Source organism: Physeter macrocephalus, chromosome 7, assembly GCF_002837175.3.
Source record: "Physeter macrocephalus isolate SW-GA chromosome 7, ASM283717v5, whole genome shotgun sequence".
NCBI lineage: Eukaryota > Metazoa > Chordata > Mammalia > Artiodactyla > Physeteridae > Physeter > Physeter macrocephalus.
The window spans coordinates 114,863,108-114,881,957 of NC_041220.1; the positions used below are offsets into that span (position 1 = coordinate 114,863,108).

Below are 18,850 nucleotides of genomic sequence, written 5' to 3' on the forward strand. Positions count from 1 at the left end.
TAGTGGCTGTATCAATTTACATTCCCACCAACAGTGCAACAGGGTTCCCTTTTCTCCACACCCTCTCCAGCATTTATTGTTTGTAGATTTTTTGATGATGGCCATTCTGACTGGTGTGAGATGATACCTCATTGTAGTTTTTATTTGCATTTCTCTAGTAATTAGTGATGTTGAGCATTTTTCATGTGCTTTTTGGCCATCTATATGTCTTTTTTGGAGAAACGTCTATTTAGATCTTCTGCCCATTTTTTGATTGGGTTGTTTTTTTGTTATTGAGTTGTATAAGCTGTTTGTATTCAATGTATTATTTGAGTTGCCTGACTTCTATCTCACCTGTCCTGAATTTTGACCCTAATGAGTAAGCTGAGAAGAAAGCCATGATTGATCAAAAAGTAAATGTGTGCCCTTTTAGGAAAAGGAATTGAAAAAAAGATGAGGATAGTCTTTTAGAGTGAAATGAAACTTTCTGCACTTCATAAAACCCAGATATTATTCAAGTCAGACCCTTGGGAGGTAGGAATAAATGACTCCTATCAGGGGCTTAGGTAGGAGCAGGTGAGGAGGTGTCAGGCTTTCTTACATCAGGCCCATCAGTTTAAATCGACATTCTTTTCTCATAGTGTCATTGAATCCTGAAAGTCCAGAGTTCCTTTTTCTCTTTTGTCCTGTGAGCCTTCTTCAGTCTGCCTCCAGATTTAGAGCAGGAAACCTGTGGCGGTGAGGGCAGGTGGCAGTGTTGGCCTGAGAAGACTAAGTGTTGGCATGTCTTGCTAACATGCTTGCCAGTATCCTTGATGTGTAAACCAGGTCCCATGAGCTTTTGTCCCCAAGGCCCAAAGAAGACAGTCAATTTCTCTTCTCATTTACCTGGGTGGGGCTGCTCCTCCAGACTCAGAGCAGATGAAGGGGTGATGGTTGTGAAATATTCTGTTTCTGGCACCCACATCCCCACCCCTTTCAATCAAAAACTGTCTCTTGATAATTGATCTCTGTGCTATGGAGGCCCCAGATCTTCAATGTGCTCCAAACATTCTGGACTCCTTTCTAATTCCTGAAGATCCCCTACTAATCCCCAGGTTGAGAAGTCAGAGGTTCCAATTGATTTGCTGTGACCTGTTTGCTGTCTTTGGGTTTGTATTCCTTAGACATGATGTTTGATTTTCTATGCACTTCCTTCTCACTGAACTGCACCCAAAATAAATGCTGCGGGTTTTGACATGGGAAAGTTTAGCTGTTCAAACACGCACACCCTGCTGACAAATCTACAGATTGTACCACATACCAGTGTTTATAGAGTCTTTGACTGGTTTGAAAAAACACTAACTTATTTATCATTTCCAGTGTCCTACAGTCTAATGACTATTTCACCGGGCCTAATTCTCAGTCTTTAACTTTCTTTTAAATCATATTACAATTCATTTTCACAAATATTCATCCCAGGCCCTGGTTTACACAAAATGATGCTGACAACGTAGGAATGGTGTTTTGAGGGAGGTGGAATAATCTGTTACAGAAGTAAAATGAAGATTGTAATGTCTTGACACATAACCCAGAGCAATGCAGGAAAGAGTACTGCATTGGGAGGATAGTACATGGGTTCTAATTCCAGCTCTACCATCAACTGTAGGTGGGACTCTGGGAAGCGTCGCTGAATTTCCTCATCTGAACTGGATTACGATTTCCAAATTCACGAAGATATAAGAATCACCTGGATTGTCTATTCAAAAAACAGATTCCTAGTCCTCAGCCCGGCCTTACTGAAATGGAATTTCCAGGGAAGGGATCTGCAAAAGATACACACACACACACATGCGCGCACCCAGAGCACCCTGTGTGATTGTTTTGAACAAACAGTTTTGGGAAACACTGAACTAGGTAATGTCTGTGGTCTTCTAGTTCTGAGGGCTATGATAAAACACTGGTTGCTAGGATTCACCCGTGAATGAGAAAAATCTGAAGATAAAATTTATTCATTATTCATACTTAGTATTTTCATAAATATTTATTTTTTGAAAAGCTATTGAAGTTAATGCTATGGTCTGTGTTTTATGGGTCTAAGTGTTTTTCAGATTTGTTTTTTCTCTTTGATTCATTGACTGTAATATCTGGCCTGTCTAGCCTGTGGTGTTATATTAAGGATAAATGAGACCAGGATGTGAAAGTTTGTTGTTATTATTATTGTTGTTGTTAGTAAAATAACTACCATAGGATAGATTCTGCTTTTATTAATTTGATAGATCTGCTAGTGTCTGTGTCTTCATTCATATTGGTAAAAAGCCCAGACAAATTAAAAAATACAATTATTTCTTCATTAATTTATTGATTTAGGAAAAAATTTTGAGTACTTACTATGTACAAAGCATTATGCTATGTTCTGTCTAAAATGTTTAGAGTGCTTTTCCTTTCTCCTTTTTTCACCTGGAAACCTATTTAGTAGTACTTTGGAATGAATCAGATGTTTTATCGATCTCATCAATGTGTCAATGCATTAGAAAATTAATAACATGTATTGACACATCTATTCAGTTTACACAGGATGCGTGATACGCATTTCAAAGAGAGGACTCCTGGCAACAAATCCACAGGCCCGCAGCAATCTGTGGCCCACAGATTAGTAGCTGTCTATTTAGGGTGTCTTTTCCTATGCTTTCCTTTTCTCCATGATCCATTGCTATAAGAGAAATGAGTTATAGCGACATTCTAGTCCACGGGTTCAAACATGAACAGGGGTACAACCCTAGGTAGTGAGACCTTGGTTGTGGGAATGAGTAATGGCAAATCATATTTGTGTAGTGCTTCACAAATAATGAAATAGTTTCACATCTATAATTTCATTTTCTTTCCCCAGTAGTCCTCTGATATGGGCTGGGGAGGTCCTGTGAGATGTCCAGAGATACTAGTGAGCCAGGGCTGGAAACCAGGCCTCCTGACTCTCAGTTTAATGCCCTTTCCATTTCTCCTGTGATACCTCTGATTCTACAGCTAGAATGGCAATGGAGAATGGGCTGTCCTACACATCTCTGCCAGGGGTCTTGTGCCGTGGAAAAGATATGGGAAGAGTGATTTGAGCCAATTCTTTTAGACATTTATAAAGGCACTTATTTCAAAACTCTCACGATCTTACACTTCTCCCTTCTCTTGTATCTCTATTCCAATATATTCTCTAAAGTGGAGCTAATGTTTCTGACTCTAGAACATAATCCCCAAGTAAGAGGATGTTAATTCATCATCATTTGAAATCCTTAGAACAGTAAACACATTTATTATGTCACATTAAGTTATTAAGGTTTAATATTAAAACAGAATGGAGTCAGCCCAGCAGGGCAGTGAGAATGTGTTAGAATTCTTCTGCAGTTCCCCACTCATCCCAGTGGTTAACTGGTATAGTTATCTAAAGGCAGAATGGCAGAAGCCTCCTCATCCTCAGTCAGGAAAGACCAGGGAAACTAACCCTTGCTAACCGTGGCTGCAGAGTATGACACGGTGCCCTGACATCGTCTTGGAGCATTGGAGGCAAGCTCCATGTGGACGGCCAATAATTTCTGCTGAGATTTCCAAAGAGAGGTATCAGGTTCCCAAGCAGGTGTTGAGTACTTGGGAGTCTGAGTGGGTAGATAGATGGTCATCACCTGGAACAGGACGGGACCCCAGGCATAGGGTTAGGATACAGGGCAAGGCCTTGTAGGAATCAAGAGATCCCCTGAGGTCCACTACTCAGATCTGGCAAATAAAAGTTTAGGGCACTCGGTTACTTGAATTTCAGGTAAACAGTGAATAATTTTTTAGGGTAAAGGATGTCCCATGTCTCAATATACATGCAATTCAAATTTAACTGGGAGTCGTAAATTTTATGTGGCAATGTTAACAGGGACAAAATATTTCAGAGCTTTCATGGACAGCATTTCAATTTTTCCTGATTCCGCTCAAGACCTTTAGGTTTCACCATGTTCTTCTTTGTCAGTAACCTGGATGCTCTGTTCATAAGGTAAGACTATAGAGGAGGCAGCTCTATTTCCAAAACGGTAATATTTGAAATTTTATTTCCAATTTACATAAAGAAATATGACATTCATACAAACCCTCTTTACGATAGAATACAGTAGGTAGTTTCTTTTTGAACATAAAAATAACATTATTAAGCTAGAAAGTGTCTTTCTCTTCAAATATTTCTTTTTTCATAATTTGTCAATGTTCATTTCTTACAATCAATTTGTGGAGAAAATGATTTACAAAATTAATTGTGAACATCTACATGAAGTCTTTATTATCTAAACAATGGTATTTATTTAAAATATAAAAACAGGACTTAAATAATTAATTGTGGGGACTTCTCTGGCAGTCCAGTGGTTAAGACTCCAAACTTCCAAAGCAGGGGGCACGGGTTAGATACCTGGTTGGGGAAATAAGATCCTACATGCCTTGCCATGCAGTGCAACCAAAAAAATTTAAAAACAAGAAAAATAAAAAATTAATTCTGCTTGTGCTATTTGTCATGGGGAAGTATTTTGTCTTAATCAGATAAAATATCATTGAAAATACACTGTTTGGTTTCTTCCTTCCCATGCAGGTCCTGCACCCTTCTTAATTTTCTCGCATGGAAACAGGATCTTTAGGATTGACTTAGAAGGAACTAATCATGAGCAATTGGTGGCAGATGCTGGCACATCCATGATCATGGATTTTCATTACAATGAAGAAAGAATCTATTGGGTCGATCTAGAAAGACGACTTTTGCAAAGAGTTTTTCTGAATGGGACAAGCCAAGAGGTAAAGTACCACTTCCCATGGCATTTGAGGGATTTTTGAACAGGCTGTCAAATATGATATAGCAAATTCATAACATATAGATAAAGGAAAATTACATTACATTGCAAATACGCGTCTGGCATATGTAGGTATTTATTTAATCTGCATCTGTGGTATCATGTCACTGAACAAGCCCATGCATGTGGCATTGATATTCAGAAGTCCCCAACAGGAGAAAGTGAGGATGTCAATGTAATTTTGAAAAGATGTAAGCTTATTAAGCCAGATCACCATTTTATGGTTAAAACAGATTATTTACATGATTATTTTCTACTCCAGTGGTTCTCAGCTGGTGGCAGTTTTGCCCCTCAGGGGACATTTGGCAATGTCAAGAAGTATTTTTGATTGTCACAACTGGACTGGGGAGAAGAGAAGATGTGCTAGAGGCCAAGGATGCTGCTAATCATCCTACAATATGTAGGACAGTCCCCCACAACAAAGAATTACCAGACCCCCAATGTCAGTCGTGCTGAGGCTGAGAAACCCTGTCTCATCTGTTTAAAATCTCTGTCATGGGTTTTTGCCCCTAATATTTAGGAAGAAAATCTTTTTTCTTTTTATCCTCAAGGTGTTCACACTCTGGAAAAAAAATAATAAAGCAGGTGATAGATATAAAATATTTTGTTTCCATCACATACAAAAGATCTTTTATCTTTCTTCTTAATTAGTAGAACCCTTAAATGAGTCCCAGCAGGAATGGTCTCTCCTGGGAGATGGATTACAGAGAGCAGGTGGCCAGAGAAACCTTAAGCATTTATTCCCAACACAAAGTGCCTGCTGTTTGTTTTTTTGGGTTTTTTTTTTTTCTTTCAAACACAACTTTCTCCCCAATTATTCTTAAAGCCTTCAATTAGGCACTAATCTGTTTTATCACATCTCTAATACTTACTAATCTCACTTTTAACAAAGATGGCTACTCATTACTCTCCAGCCATCTGTAGACTAGTTTCAAAATCTTGAGTTTAAGAATTTGGAGGGTTTCCTGTCAGAGAACAGGAAAAAGCATTAAATAGTTGTGGAATTTGTGGCAAGTCATTAGGAAAGGATTGGCCTGAAGCCTAAAATCCACTAGTATTAGTCCCTGCTTTGGGTTAAAACACTGTTTAAAAAGGACAACCATTAAAAGGCAAACGATTTACCGGGGTGAACTAATATGTTAGCAATTAGTTAAATGGATTGGCTAGATTACTTTGTATGGGGTGTAGGAATAGCACAGGCTCCTGAGACTGATTTCTGCCCAACTCTGTGTTTGCTGATTTCACATTGGTAGCTGAAAATCAGTGATTGTGGGCATATTTCCACCACAGAAATCTGCCATGGTACAAATCAGGGCTTCCTCCAATCTCTCACCCTCCACGCACCTAGAGGACCGGTTTACCTGCACATGCTGGAACTAGGAGATAATTGAGGTTTGGTTAAGTTGTTTTTTATCACGAGAGAGCATAAAGAAAAGCCCTGCTATTCAGATCCTGGGGACAGAGCCTAAAGGCACTGAGGACTTTTAGAAAGGGAGGGACCTGGAAGGTCCCTTTATAAAGGGAGGAAGAGGGGCCAGAAGAAATTAATCTACTTCATGCCCCTATGCACAAACTCCAAGGGAATCTTGCCAGAATTTAGCAAAGCTTGGAATTGGGTTCAGGTGAGAACCTGGAAAATTCCGTTAGCAAATGGAATTGAATAAACTAACCTTAAGGTAGCATGGAAATTCCACTGATACTATAGTTGAAATTATTAATACTTTATGGCTGGTTGCCTAATTTCAATAAATATAGAATAAATTTTCATCTCAAAGCTGTGATATAAATACTGTGCCCAGAAATATTCACATGGGAGGATGAATATTGCTGCATCTGAATAATGGCATGGTATCTATGACTAGTTTATCGTTTAAATTTTGGGAATGCACAAAAATGACAAGAACTTGAAAGAATAAACGTTGATACGTAACAATAAAAACAATTTTGTTGTGAATGGGGAAATATTAATAACAATTTTAAAATTTGATTTTACAGAAAATATGCGAGATAGAGAAAAATGTTTCAGGAATGGCAATAAATTGGATCAATGAAGAACTTATTTGGTCAAATCAACAGGAAGGAATCATTACAGTAACAGATATGAAAGGAAACAATTCCCGTGTTCTCTTAAGCGCCTTAAAATATCCTGCAAATATAGCAGTTGATCCAGTAGAAAGGTAAATTCTGCTGGTTTTGGACATTGAAATATATTTCAAAATCTGAAATTCATGGAATCATAACATTTTGACTTAAAGAGACCTCCTGATTGAGACCAAGACTCTCTTTTACAATGCACAAACACCATTTTCAGTAGGGCGTTTGCCTGGTGTTGAACTAAGGCAGGCTTGCTCTACCAGTAGCACTCTTGACTACCATGGTTTCCTGCTAGAGAAGCGTAATTCTCCTTCTAACTTGAAATCACGCGGACTTGCCATAACAGGGCAATAAATATTTGTTGAATTGAATTTTCATTCAAAATAGTCAAACTCGTCCTGTGGAGACATCCGGGGATTACTGAAAAACTGAGAGAAGTCAGCCATTTCAGTGACCTTACATTCAATTATGTGTCTACGTGATGTGTTTGCCCTCAGGTTTATGTTTTGGTCTTCAGAGGTGGCCGGCAGCCTTCACAGAGCAGATCTCGGTGGTGTGGAAGTGAAGCTTCTGTTAGAGACATCAGAGAAAATAACAGCTGTGTCATTGGATGTGCTTGATAAACGGCTCTTTTGGATTCAGTACCATAGAGAAAGAAGCAATTCTCGTATTTGTTCCTGTGATTACGATGGAGGTTCTGTCCATTTTAGCAAACATCACACACAGTAAGTTTTTCTTTTGGTATAAAATAACACAATTGCCATTTGAAGTGTGTGTGATAACTGAATTTTACTTTTGTCAGCTAAACTGGTGTAGTGGTTTAGTACAGATTTTGGAGTCCAAGAACTTGAGCTCAAGTCCCAGATTTACTATTTGTTAGGTGAGTGACTTGGGCAGGTTACACGACTTCTCTCATCCTGTTTCCTTTAATGTGGGTGTTGGAGTAGGGAGGGAACAAAAAGTGCCCACTGAACTGAAATGGTATTTTGAGACTGAAGAGCAAGGCAGGCAGCTCCATATAAGCAATGGATCAGTATATTATAAGGTAGCTTTCTCAGAGGGTGGGATTGGGTGGGCAGCGATCCAGAGCATTTGTAGCTGCACTCCACACTCCCAAGGGGCCACTGAGACAGTTTTACAGTTAACCTAGGGTATGTGCTTGGAAACAGGAAGTGCATTCCTCAGTCAAGATTTATTCCTAAGTCTTGTGGGTGCTGGAAATACGGCAGTGAAGGTCTTCATCATTTTATGGGGACTAAGAGAGCATAGAGGCCACCCGATCCTAATGATTATTAAACAATATCTATTATTTACAAAGCCCTTGACAACAGAGAAGTTATTTAATGCACAGTACAGTCCTGGGTAGGGTCAGCGGAAGGATAGGAGGAATTGTACGGGCCCAAGATGGCATCAGTTATGCTGAGAGCCATACAGTGGGGATAATAATAAGACCTATTTCTTGGGATTATTGTGAAGATTAAGTAAAGAAACACAAATAAAAATAATTAACAGAGTATTTGGCATATAATAAATTTTCACATGCTGGTTATAGTTATTCTTTTTGGAATTACTAGGTCATGTGTTTTGTGAAGCATCTGTCTTTCGTTTGATTTGCTATCTTGCCAGCAACTGACTCTAGCTTGTGGCAAGAGGCAGCAATTAGGTGTGCAAAATTGACACAACCTGAAGTCCACTCTTATCCTGTTCCTGTTTTCTTCCCTATTTTATTTTCACCACACTTATGTGCCGAGAGGCAAAAGAATGAGAATGGATCTGGAGCTAAAAATCGTATCCTATTAATTCAGATTATGGCTACATAAAGAATAATTTAAACTTAATATCTGTTTCTAACCCTAAAAGAGAAACCATTGAAAACGTAGGTGATTAAAATTCAGACAATAAATTGAAATGAAGGGAAACTTTAATAAGCCCAGAAGAAATGTTCTGCCATTCTTTATGTGTTTTTCCTGTTGTTTTTAGGCACAATTTTTTTGCGATGTCCCTTTTTGGTGATCGTATTTTCTATTCAACATGGCAAAAGAAGACAATTTGGATAGCTAACAAGCACACTGGGAAGAATATGGTTAAAATTAACCTGAGTCCATCATTTGTACCACCTGGTGGAATTAAAGTAGTGCATCCACTCGTACAGCCCAAGGCAGAGGGTGATCCTTGGGCACCTGGTGAGTCATCTTTGACCTCAAACAGGGCCTGGCATAGTCCCCACCTGCCTGCTTGCTCAAGATAGACACTTAGGAGTCATCCTTGATTTCTCCCACCGCCTCACCCTCAATTTCCAATGTACCACCAAATCCTTTCCATTCTACCTCCTAAATACATCTCAAATGTCCACTCCCCACCCCCACAGCTGCCACCACCATAGTCCAAACAGCCAGCATATCTTGTCTGGCCTATTGTAGCAGCTACTTAATTAATCTTTCTGTTTTCTCCTCTTGCCTTTAAATAGTAAATCTGATCTGTTAACCCCCCCTGCTTAAAATCTTTCAAAAGCTTTCCTTTGCATTGAGATCGAAATTTAACATTTAACCAGGCCTATCAATATTTGACCAATTTGATCCAGCATCTTTTCCTCCTCCCCTCACTGGACTCTAACACAAGTCTTCCTGTAGTTCTTCAGACATGCCAAGCTCCTTCATACCTTCGGGTTTTTGCAGTCACTCTTCTCTCTGCCTAGACTTCTCTTCAGTTCTGAGCTTAACTGTCATGTCCTCAGGTAGGCCTTCTCTGGTCATCCGAGCAAAGTAGGCCCCTTCACCTCCTGTCTTTCTCTAGATAGATATTCACTGAACTCATCAAACGTGGAATTACATACCACTTTGCTTTCTTTTTGATTTTCTCTCCCACTTGATTATAAATGTCATGCATGCAGGGACCATATCTGACAGATGGATGGATGGACAGATTGATGTAAACCACCCTATATTCAGTGGTTATTTATTTATTTATAAAGAATTAGTAAAATAAATGGATTAACTGAATCTAGTCATAGTCCCAAATTTCTACCTTCAAATGTAGTCTTCTCTGAATTCTGTTGAAGGAAGAAAGGAACGAAAAGTGCCCATTGAACTGAGGAAGCAACTTAAGACCGAAAAATGAGGCAGGCAGCTCCGTATAATGAGTGGATTGATTTATTATAGAGGAACTTACAGGGTGGGATTGGAATTGGGCAGACAATGATCTGGAAGCATTCACAGCTGTACTCTGCACTGCCGAGGGGCCACTGGGACAATTTTATAGTTAACCTGGGGTATGGGGGTACGTGCTTGGAAACAGTGTTTATGAATGGGTCACTAGACTCGTGGGTGCCAGGAATATGTCAGGGAAGGTTTTCATCATTGTTTGGGGACTAAAAGAGTATAGAGGCTACCTGGTCCTTATGATTATTACCTACAAAGCCCTTGATGACAGAGAAGTGATTCACTGCACAGCACAGTCCTGGGTAGGGTCAGCAGAGGACAGGAGAAACTGTAAGGGCCCAAGATGACGTCAGTTATGCTAACAGGCATACAAATTCCTTCACATATAATCTTTTTTTTAGGTAGGCTGTCTTGATATGGCTTATATACCACATAAATTATGTTACACTAACATCTGCCTTTATGTAAACATTTTATTTCAAGAGGGCTTTAAAATATATTTAATTTCATTTGCAACTAGCCTTGTGAGTTTCCGAAATAAAGGTGGAATTGTTTGTTTTCTCTTCTTTCTACCTGTTGGATGCCACTAGGATTTGGTAATAATGTGGGACATGGTCTGGCCAGTGAGTCCCTCCCACAATTAATGTATAAATGGGTTTGTACCTGCCCTTGACATAGCTCCTGAAGAGAGCTGTAGGGGCTGAACAGAGAACAGGCGTGAGATTGTCAAAGGGAGGTTAGAATCTAGGGGGAATTGACATTGTTATTTCTTAATATCCTCAGGCAGGTAACTAATAGCACAAATGCTTTTAATCTATTTCTTTAAAAAACTTAGATAGAAACTATAATTTAACTTGTGTAATGACTATACTTTCAATGCAAGAGATGAGAAACTGCAAGGACAAATTCCTAGAGATGAAGCATTTGTTCAGGCAAGTTATTTTTTTTAATTCACTTATTTGAATTTAAAAAGCAAGAGTTGTGGTAAACAATTCAACTGTGGCTTGAGCACAACATTAAAGAACAACAGCCAAGTAGCAAGACTGTAAAATAGATGGTGACCATATTCCACACATAAAGGCAGTGAATCTGATATACTGCCAGTTACCTCACATGGGAAATTTCGACTCAAGCTCAAATACAACTTATTGACCAAGTGGTGATGACTCCCAATAAAATTAGAACCAACAACTATAATATTATGAATAAATAATTATTGGTCTCATTCATAGTAGTTAGAGATATCATCATCACCATCATCACTATCTTACATTTATATGGAACCTCATAACTTCCAAAGTATTTTCTTGGGCATTATCATATTGGTTTGTCACAGCAACACTGAGACAGAAAGGTCCTCAATTATTGTACTCATTTCATAATTGAAAAATATGAAGCCTAGAGAAATGGAGTGACTTTTCCAGGATTACACACCTTGTAAATGATGGATTCTGGAAAAAATTCCTGTCAGTTTAGTGTTCTTTCTACCATAAACAGGTAAGCTCTTCAGAGTCCTTCACTATTACTTGGCCTCTTTGATGGGGAGTTCAAATAGGATATTGAAAGCATGAATTTCAGGAGAAAATCTACAATGATGCACTACAGAACAATGTGGCAAATAATAGAATTTGATTGGAAAGACGGTGCCAGCTGCAGAGCTACAGGCAAACCTGGAATCTAGAAGGCAGTTGGCACTGGAGATACTGGCTTTAGTTATTGATCAAAGGATGGGTTTCATATGAGGTCCAGGTGCAAAGGACTTTTGATTTCAAGAGCACTGTTACTTTGGCTATCATCAAATAGGTTTAAATTGTGTTAGTGCCCTGTACAGCAGAAATTCTTCACCTGAGATTTAGGGTTGTGAAGCCCTTGATTGTATATGTTAGATGAAGATTATACCATTGTCCCTCCAGGGAGATGGTACCTAACTTCCATCAGGTTCTCAAAGTACCTGATAGCCTTTGCATTTAAAGATGTACTTCTCTGGAGGCTGGTTAATTCCTGCTGAAGAATGCTTACAATTGTAGCTCTTCTGGCAAAGTGAATAGTAGTAGTACCTTGGTTTGCAAGGCATTTAGTAGTGAGACTACTTCAGTGAGGAGATAGCTGAGAAAAATCATGTAACTTTGTTGATATTATTTTTGTTATAAAATATATGTATTTATACAAATAAGAGGACCAACAAACTTACCTCATGAAAAATGCCTAAAGTATCATTTATCAAAGTGTTCTCCAAACACTAGTTCTGTAAGGGTTATTTGGAAGGAAGAAACATTTTAGGGTCAGATGATTTAGACAGACTGGGTTAAATAAAGTTAAGCAGGTTGTTTTTTTCTCAAGTGATTTCTCAGAACCACTCAGATGGTTATATGCACTGTTAATCTCTAAGGGCCGTATAACCTGTGACATTTTTCTGTTTTATTTCCTATGCAGTAGCCTGTTTGACTCCTGAATATATTATTTTTAGTCCAGACCTCTTTCTTGAGATATAGACAAATGAAGAGGGTGGGGGGGAACCTGAGGCATAGTGAGAGCTAAGCTGCAGAAAAAAGTGATTTCAAACATTGGAGATTTAGTCATAATATACAAAAGGGAGCAGCCCTGTTGAAGACCGAGGGCAAGGGTGGGGCTTACAAAGGCAAAGCCGCAGAGCTGCACAAGGAAGACTAATGTATCAGTTTAAACGAATCCTTGTTTGTGCACGGCTTGTCCATTAGGATCGGCTGGTTATAGAGGAGTTCCATGCAGCAGACCGATGAGCCCAAGTCGAGGTAGTAGAGCCACGGTTTCAGCATCAGGCTGGTTTTCTGATGATTTTGACCTATTTCCTGAGAGTAGTCGCTCTGGTGCCTCCTCTTGCTGTCTGCTTCCTCCAGGATCAGGGTCCTGCTGGGGCCACGTCGGATGTACACATTCAGGCTCAGCACAAGTTTCCTTCTCAAGGCCCACAATGTTTACCTGCCTTCTGAGCATTTCTACTTGGATTTCTTGCAAGTGCTTCAGGAACAAAGGAAATAACTGACCCACTCACTTTCCCCTCCCTTCTTCCCAGCTCCTCTCCCTCCAGTGTCCCTACTTTGGTGAGTAGCATTTTACCTCCACCTCGACAGGCAGAAATCTAGGAGTTGCCCTTTCCTCCCTCTTTCTCACTCCAACGCCATGAAATCAATCTCCAGCTCCTGACAATTCTACTACCTACCATGAAACCACTTGGGCCCCTCTCAGAGCCCTCCATCCCTGGTGTCCACTTAATTCATGTCCCCCACCTCCCTTTTCCATGCTGCAGGGAGTATAACCCTTCAAAATGAAGAACCCAATCGTGTCGTTCCTGGGTTAGAATCAGTTGTCTACTCTCAATTGCCAATAATAAAACCCAGTCTTTTTATCTAACTGGTTCATGGGGTACCCCGTTCATTTCTCAGCTTCCACTCTCACCATTTTCTGCATTAAAGTCTGGGCTGCAGCCATCCTCAAAGATTTGATTTCCTCCAGGGAGGCATGCTTGCTCTCTCCTCCAGCCTTTCGGCATGTTCTGGAACACTTTTTTTTTTTTTTGGCTGCACGGCTTGCGGCTCTCAGTTCCCCGACCAGGGATTGAACCTGGGCCATGGCAGTGAAAGCCCTGAATCCTAACCACAAGGCCACCAGGGAACTCCCTGGCAGCACTCTTTCTAATTCTCGGCAGTGGCTTACTCTTCATCCTCTGAGAAACAGCTCCAATATCACTTCTTCCAGGAACACTTTCCCTGACCTCCTCACTCAGAGCCTCAGTAGCTATTTGCAGAAAATAGCAGATTTCCCCCGTCACAGGGCACTTATCATGTGTTGCCGTAATCGTCTGTCTTCCTCAACTTCCTTTGTCCTAGGAGGACACAGACTACAGCTCTCCATTGTACTCCCAGTGCCTAGAGGACATTTAATAAACCAGAGTTGGAAAAAAAACAGACTGAGAAAAACACCCTTTGGTACCCTCTCCCTGCTAAATAATACCACGAGGAACAAGTTCTAAAGATATTTAATATCTGAATACGTGTTGCCGTTCTTCCACGTTGCAAGCCCCTGCCCTTGGCCAGACAGTCTTCAGCGAGCCTGCTCCCTTTTGTATAGTTTTGAATATATCCCAGTGTTTTAAATCCGTTTTCTCTGCAGCAGATCTTTGCAGCTTAACTCTAGTGAGAGTCTTTTTCAGAGTCTTTTGGACTCTTTTATGCTTCAGTCTTTTTCTTCTTTCTTTTCATTAAGTGGTCTAGGTTTCAGGAAAAAGGTCTGGGCTAGAAGTAATAGATTTGGGAGTCACATGGGCTGCTGCGTAGGAAATACAAAAATGGCACAGGTTGTATTGCTCTTAGAAATAATAGTCATGACCAGTGACTGGGTGCAGAATGATCTGGTCTGGGCTTCTCCTACATTATCTCATTTAATCTCCATAACAACCCTACAAATTAAGTGTGATTATTAGTACCATTTTATAGATTACAAAGCTGAGGTTCAGAGATGTCACAATTGCTTGTTCAAGGTCACACTGGGGTAGGCCTGAGATTTGAACCCAGGCAGACTGACACCATGCTTCCTCCCCAGCATGTCTCACTATTGTCTATAGTTGTTTCCTATCTTAGGTTTGCCTTAATTGTTTTGGGATAACCTGTCATTTGGCATATTCTTGTCTATTTACGGCCTGCTGGTGGTTAAAATCTTCAGTTTGCACAGATTATGGGGCCCAAACCTTATTTTTTTTCTCTTTAAAAATTTTTTTCCACTTCAGGAACTCAGAAAATCAATCTCTCTCTCTCTCTCTCTCTCTGTCTCTCTGTCTCTCACTCACACACACACAAGCACACACACACACACACACACACACACACACACACACACACACTTCTCCTCTGGTGAACGTACCTCAACATAATTCAGTGCAATTCCTAGAAAAATTCCAATGGTATTTTTCAAAGAAAAGAGCAAATAATCCTATATGGAACCACACACACACACACACACACACACACACACACACACACACACTTCTCCTCTGGTGCTCTGAAAAGAGACACAGACTTGATCTCACCTTTTTGTTTTCATGATTAAACTTATTAGGCAACAGTGTTCTCCTGGCTGCCCTGACACCTATACTGTTAGAGTTGTCCCTCAGTATCCACGGGGATTCGTTCGGACTCTGGCCAATATCAAAATCCGAGGATGCACTAGTCCCTTATAAAGTAGTGTAGTATTCGCATATTACCTAACGTCCTTCTTTATACTTTAAATCATCTCTAGATTACTTATCATACCTAACACAATATAAATACTATGTAAATAGTTGTAAATACTATGTAAACAGTCTCTGGCACAAGGCAAATTCAAATTTTGTTTTTTGAAACTTTCTGGAATTTTTTTAAAGAATATTTTTGATCCACAGTTGGTTGAATATGCAAATGTGGAACTCATGGATACAAAGGGCAGACTGTATATGAATCTCAGAGCCAGTGTGGGAACTTCTTTGTATACAGTGTTAATGGCATTATTTCAAGCTCAACATGTAGAGAATTTGCAACTATAGTTTTACTGCTCACAGATGTTCTTTTGTAAAAGGTGCAAATAATTTTGCTTTCTTCTGTGATTCTTTAAAATGTCGATTCCAGTTTTAAGCTCATAAGAGAATTTCAAAAGCGTCTTCTTTGGAAAATGAAGCACATCTGTCAACACTGTTTAAAATACTTTGCATTCATTTCATGCAGAAAAATGTTGCTGAATATCTTTAATTCTGAGAGTTCCTGAAGGAGAACTGTCTCCACCTAAAAATGTACCTGCTTATGGAAGTGACTAGTGTAGCTAAAACTGCCCAGGTGGGACTGTAATTCACTTTGATTATGTCATTGCTGGGGTTTCTACTGTAAAACCTTGGTTTTTTTGATTCCTCTAGAAAATAATCATCCTAGATATATGAATATTTTTTTCACATAATTTTTTCTTAAAATGTAAATATTGTGATAAAGTACACATAACATAAAATTTATCATCTTAGCTTTTTTTTTTTTTTTTTTTTTTTTTGTGGTACGCGGGCCTCTCACTGTTGTGGCCTCTCCCATTGCGGAGCACAGGCTCAGCGGCCATGGCTCTCTGGACCAGCCGCTCCGCGGCATGTGGGATCGGACCAGGGCACAAACCCGTGTCCCCTGCATCGGCAGGCGGACTCTCAACCACTGTGCCACCAAGGAAGCCCCCATCTTAGCTATTTTTAAGTGTACAGTTAGGTGGCATTAAGTACATTCACAGTTCTTGTGCAACCATCACCTCCATTAATCTCCATAAATCTTATCATCTTGTAAAACTGAAACTCTACACCCATTAAATGAGAACTCCCCATTTCTGCCTCTCCTCAGCCCCTGGCAACCACCATTCTCCTTTCTCTTGCTGTGATTTTGACTACTACTCTAAGGACCTCATATAAGTGTAATCATACAATATTCCTCTTTTTGTGACTGGTTTACTTCACTCAGCATAATGTCCTCAAGATACATCTGTTTTGTAGCATGTGTCAGAATTTCTTTTCTTTTTAAGGCTGAATAATATCCCACTGCATGTATTTATCACATTTTGCTTATGTTTATCCTTTGATAAACACTTGGGTTGCTTCCATGTTTTAGCTATTGGGAATAATGCTGCTACAAACATGGGTCTGCAAATATCTTTTTGAGATGCTGCTTTTAATTCTTTTGAACGTATACTCAGAAGTGAATGGTTGGATCATACGGTAATTTTACTTTTAATTTTTTGAAGGCCCATTATACTGTTTTCCACAGCAGCTGTACTATTTTACATTTACACCAACAGTGCACAGGGATTCCAATTTCTCCATATCCTCATCTACACTTATATTCTGTTTTCATATAGTTTAAATTATCAGTTCACACACCCAAAGCTCTGTTGTTTATTACAGAAATCTTAGCAAATTATGGATTTCTGTGCTTCCTAACATATTTATAGTTATTGACATTTTCTTAATGATGAGGGTCACATTTACAAAGATACATGTCATTGGGTCAAGAATAGGACTGATTTGAGGCAAAGCTGGGTTCTTAATGCAGGTTTGCCCTGACACCGAATGGCTGCCATGTGAAGTGCCTTTTAAATACTTGGAATGGCTCTTTATCAATTTTCTATCTTTCTTGCTGTTGTCTCTTGCTTCTTGCTGGTTTCCATATGCCTGGCTGTGGCCTTTTTATTTTCTGAGACTTTTTCCTGCCCTTCATTTGTTGAGGAACCCAGATCATTTGTCCCTTAGAATTTCCTACATTCTGGATGTTTCAGATTCTATCCCCATGGTGTCATTTAACATGATTCTGTTTTTTCTGTACACTGGTAGTTTTAGCTTAGAAGCCTTATCAGATTCAGATTTTTTGCGAGAGTACTTTATAGGTGGTACTGCAGGTAGTACCATATGCTTCCTAGTGACCACGCCAGAGGGCATGTAGTGGCTGGGTCTCCATTCTTTTGGTGATGTTCAAGATTCATCAGTGGTTCAGGTGTTGCCAGCCTGGTCTGTCCGTTACAGAGTTTCCTATCAGCCTTTTGTGTAATGGCTTTACAAGCTATTAATTGTCATTGCTTAGAGGCATTTTTTCATTAGAGGTTTGAAGTAATGACATTCTAATTCTATCACTGCTTATTAGTTGAATAACTTTTCCACATCAGCTCTATGATTTCCCTGAGGAGCATCTTTTATAGGAAAGGTAAATTAAATGCTTGATTTAATCTTTCCCTTAATTTATCTCTTTTCAGAATAAAGGGTTAGTATATCCTCCAGAGGTGACCTTCTTTAAAAAAAAAGCATCTTTATAGATTCAAGGAGGTAAAAAATATTTGAAATGTTTTTATTCATTGCACTTATTATCATTTTCACACTCAGATTATGCCGTCTTTCTCCAGGAGGAGCTCTGACATAAGGCTTCTAGTTGTGGGAAAGATGACCAGTAACTAACCCTTGGTGGTCTAGAATGCTGGGCTGAGGCTGTGTCTGGGCTCAGCAAGAAAGAACATCGGGATCATGTAGCCACTCCTGCTAGTGGGGAATGCACTGCAGATGGGGGTGGTAGCAATGGGAACGGAGGCCTCCACACCTTGTGTTTGCATCTTCATGCCGTGGACTGGCCAAGCTCCTCAGAAATAGGTCTGAAATAAGGAAAGACTGAGTGGGCCTGAGGGGTGCATCTGAGAGTAAAAGGCATTTATTTTTTAACTGCTGAGGCTGTTGATTTGTTTACTTTCTTTTTGTTTTTAAGATTTTTTTTAAGTGGTCCATTTTAAAAAATCTTTATTGAATTTGTTACAGTATTGCTCCTGTTTTATGTGTTGGTTTTTTGGCCACTGATGCATGTGGGATCTTAGCTCCCTGACCAGGATCAAACCCACACCCCCTGCATTGGAAGGAGATCTCTTAATCACTGGACCGCCAGGGAAGTCCCGATTTGTTTACTTTCTGATTCTTAGGTTTAGATGGATAAGGATACCAAGTAGCTAAGTTCTGGCTAAGGTGATTTTTTTGTTTGTTTGTTTTTTTACTATAATTAGGAATTCCAATAGCACAGAATAACCATTCTCATTTCTTCCTTCTTATTTTCTATTAACAAAGAAAAATAAACTTCTATATTATACAGTTTGGGAAGTTTTTTGGGGAAGGTGAGGGAGTCATTTATTCAGGGAGCTCACTAATGAAAAAGACAATAAATAAAAATCATAGACATTTATAGAAAAATATATTGTATATATAATTTATATATT

The 18,850-nt window shown here is 39.4% G+C and overlaps 1 protein-coding gene across 4 annotated transcripts in view; it reads left to right on the forward strand.

Annotated features, from left to right (window-relative positions):
- Positions 1-18,850, forward strand: part of EGF (epidermal growth factor) — a 91,752-nt gene that overhangs the window by 18,074 nt on the left and 54,828 nt on the right. For all 4 annotated transcript variants that reach the window (XM_007105851.2, XM_007105852.2, XM_007105853.1 and 1 more), the window contains exons 2-5: positions 4,568-4,767; positions 6,819-7,000; positions 7,415-7,642; positions 8,898-9,100. In XM_007105851.2, coding sequence (XP_007105913.1) covers positions 4,568-4,767; positions 6,819-7,000; positions 7,415-7,642; positions 8,898-9,100 — 813 coding nt within the window. The remainder of the gene's footprint in view (positions 1-4,567; positions 4,768-6,818; positions 7,001-7,414; positions 7,643-8,897; positions 9,101-18,850) is intronic.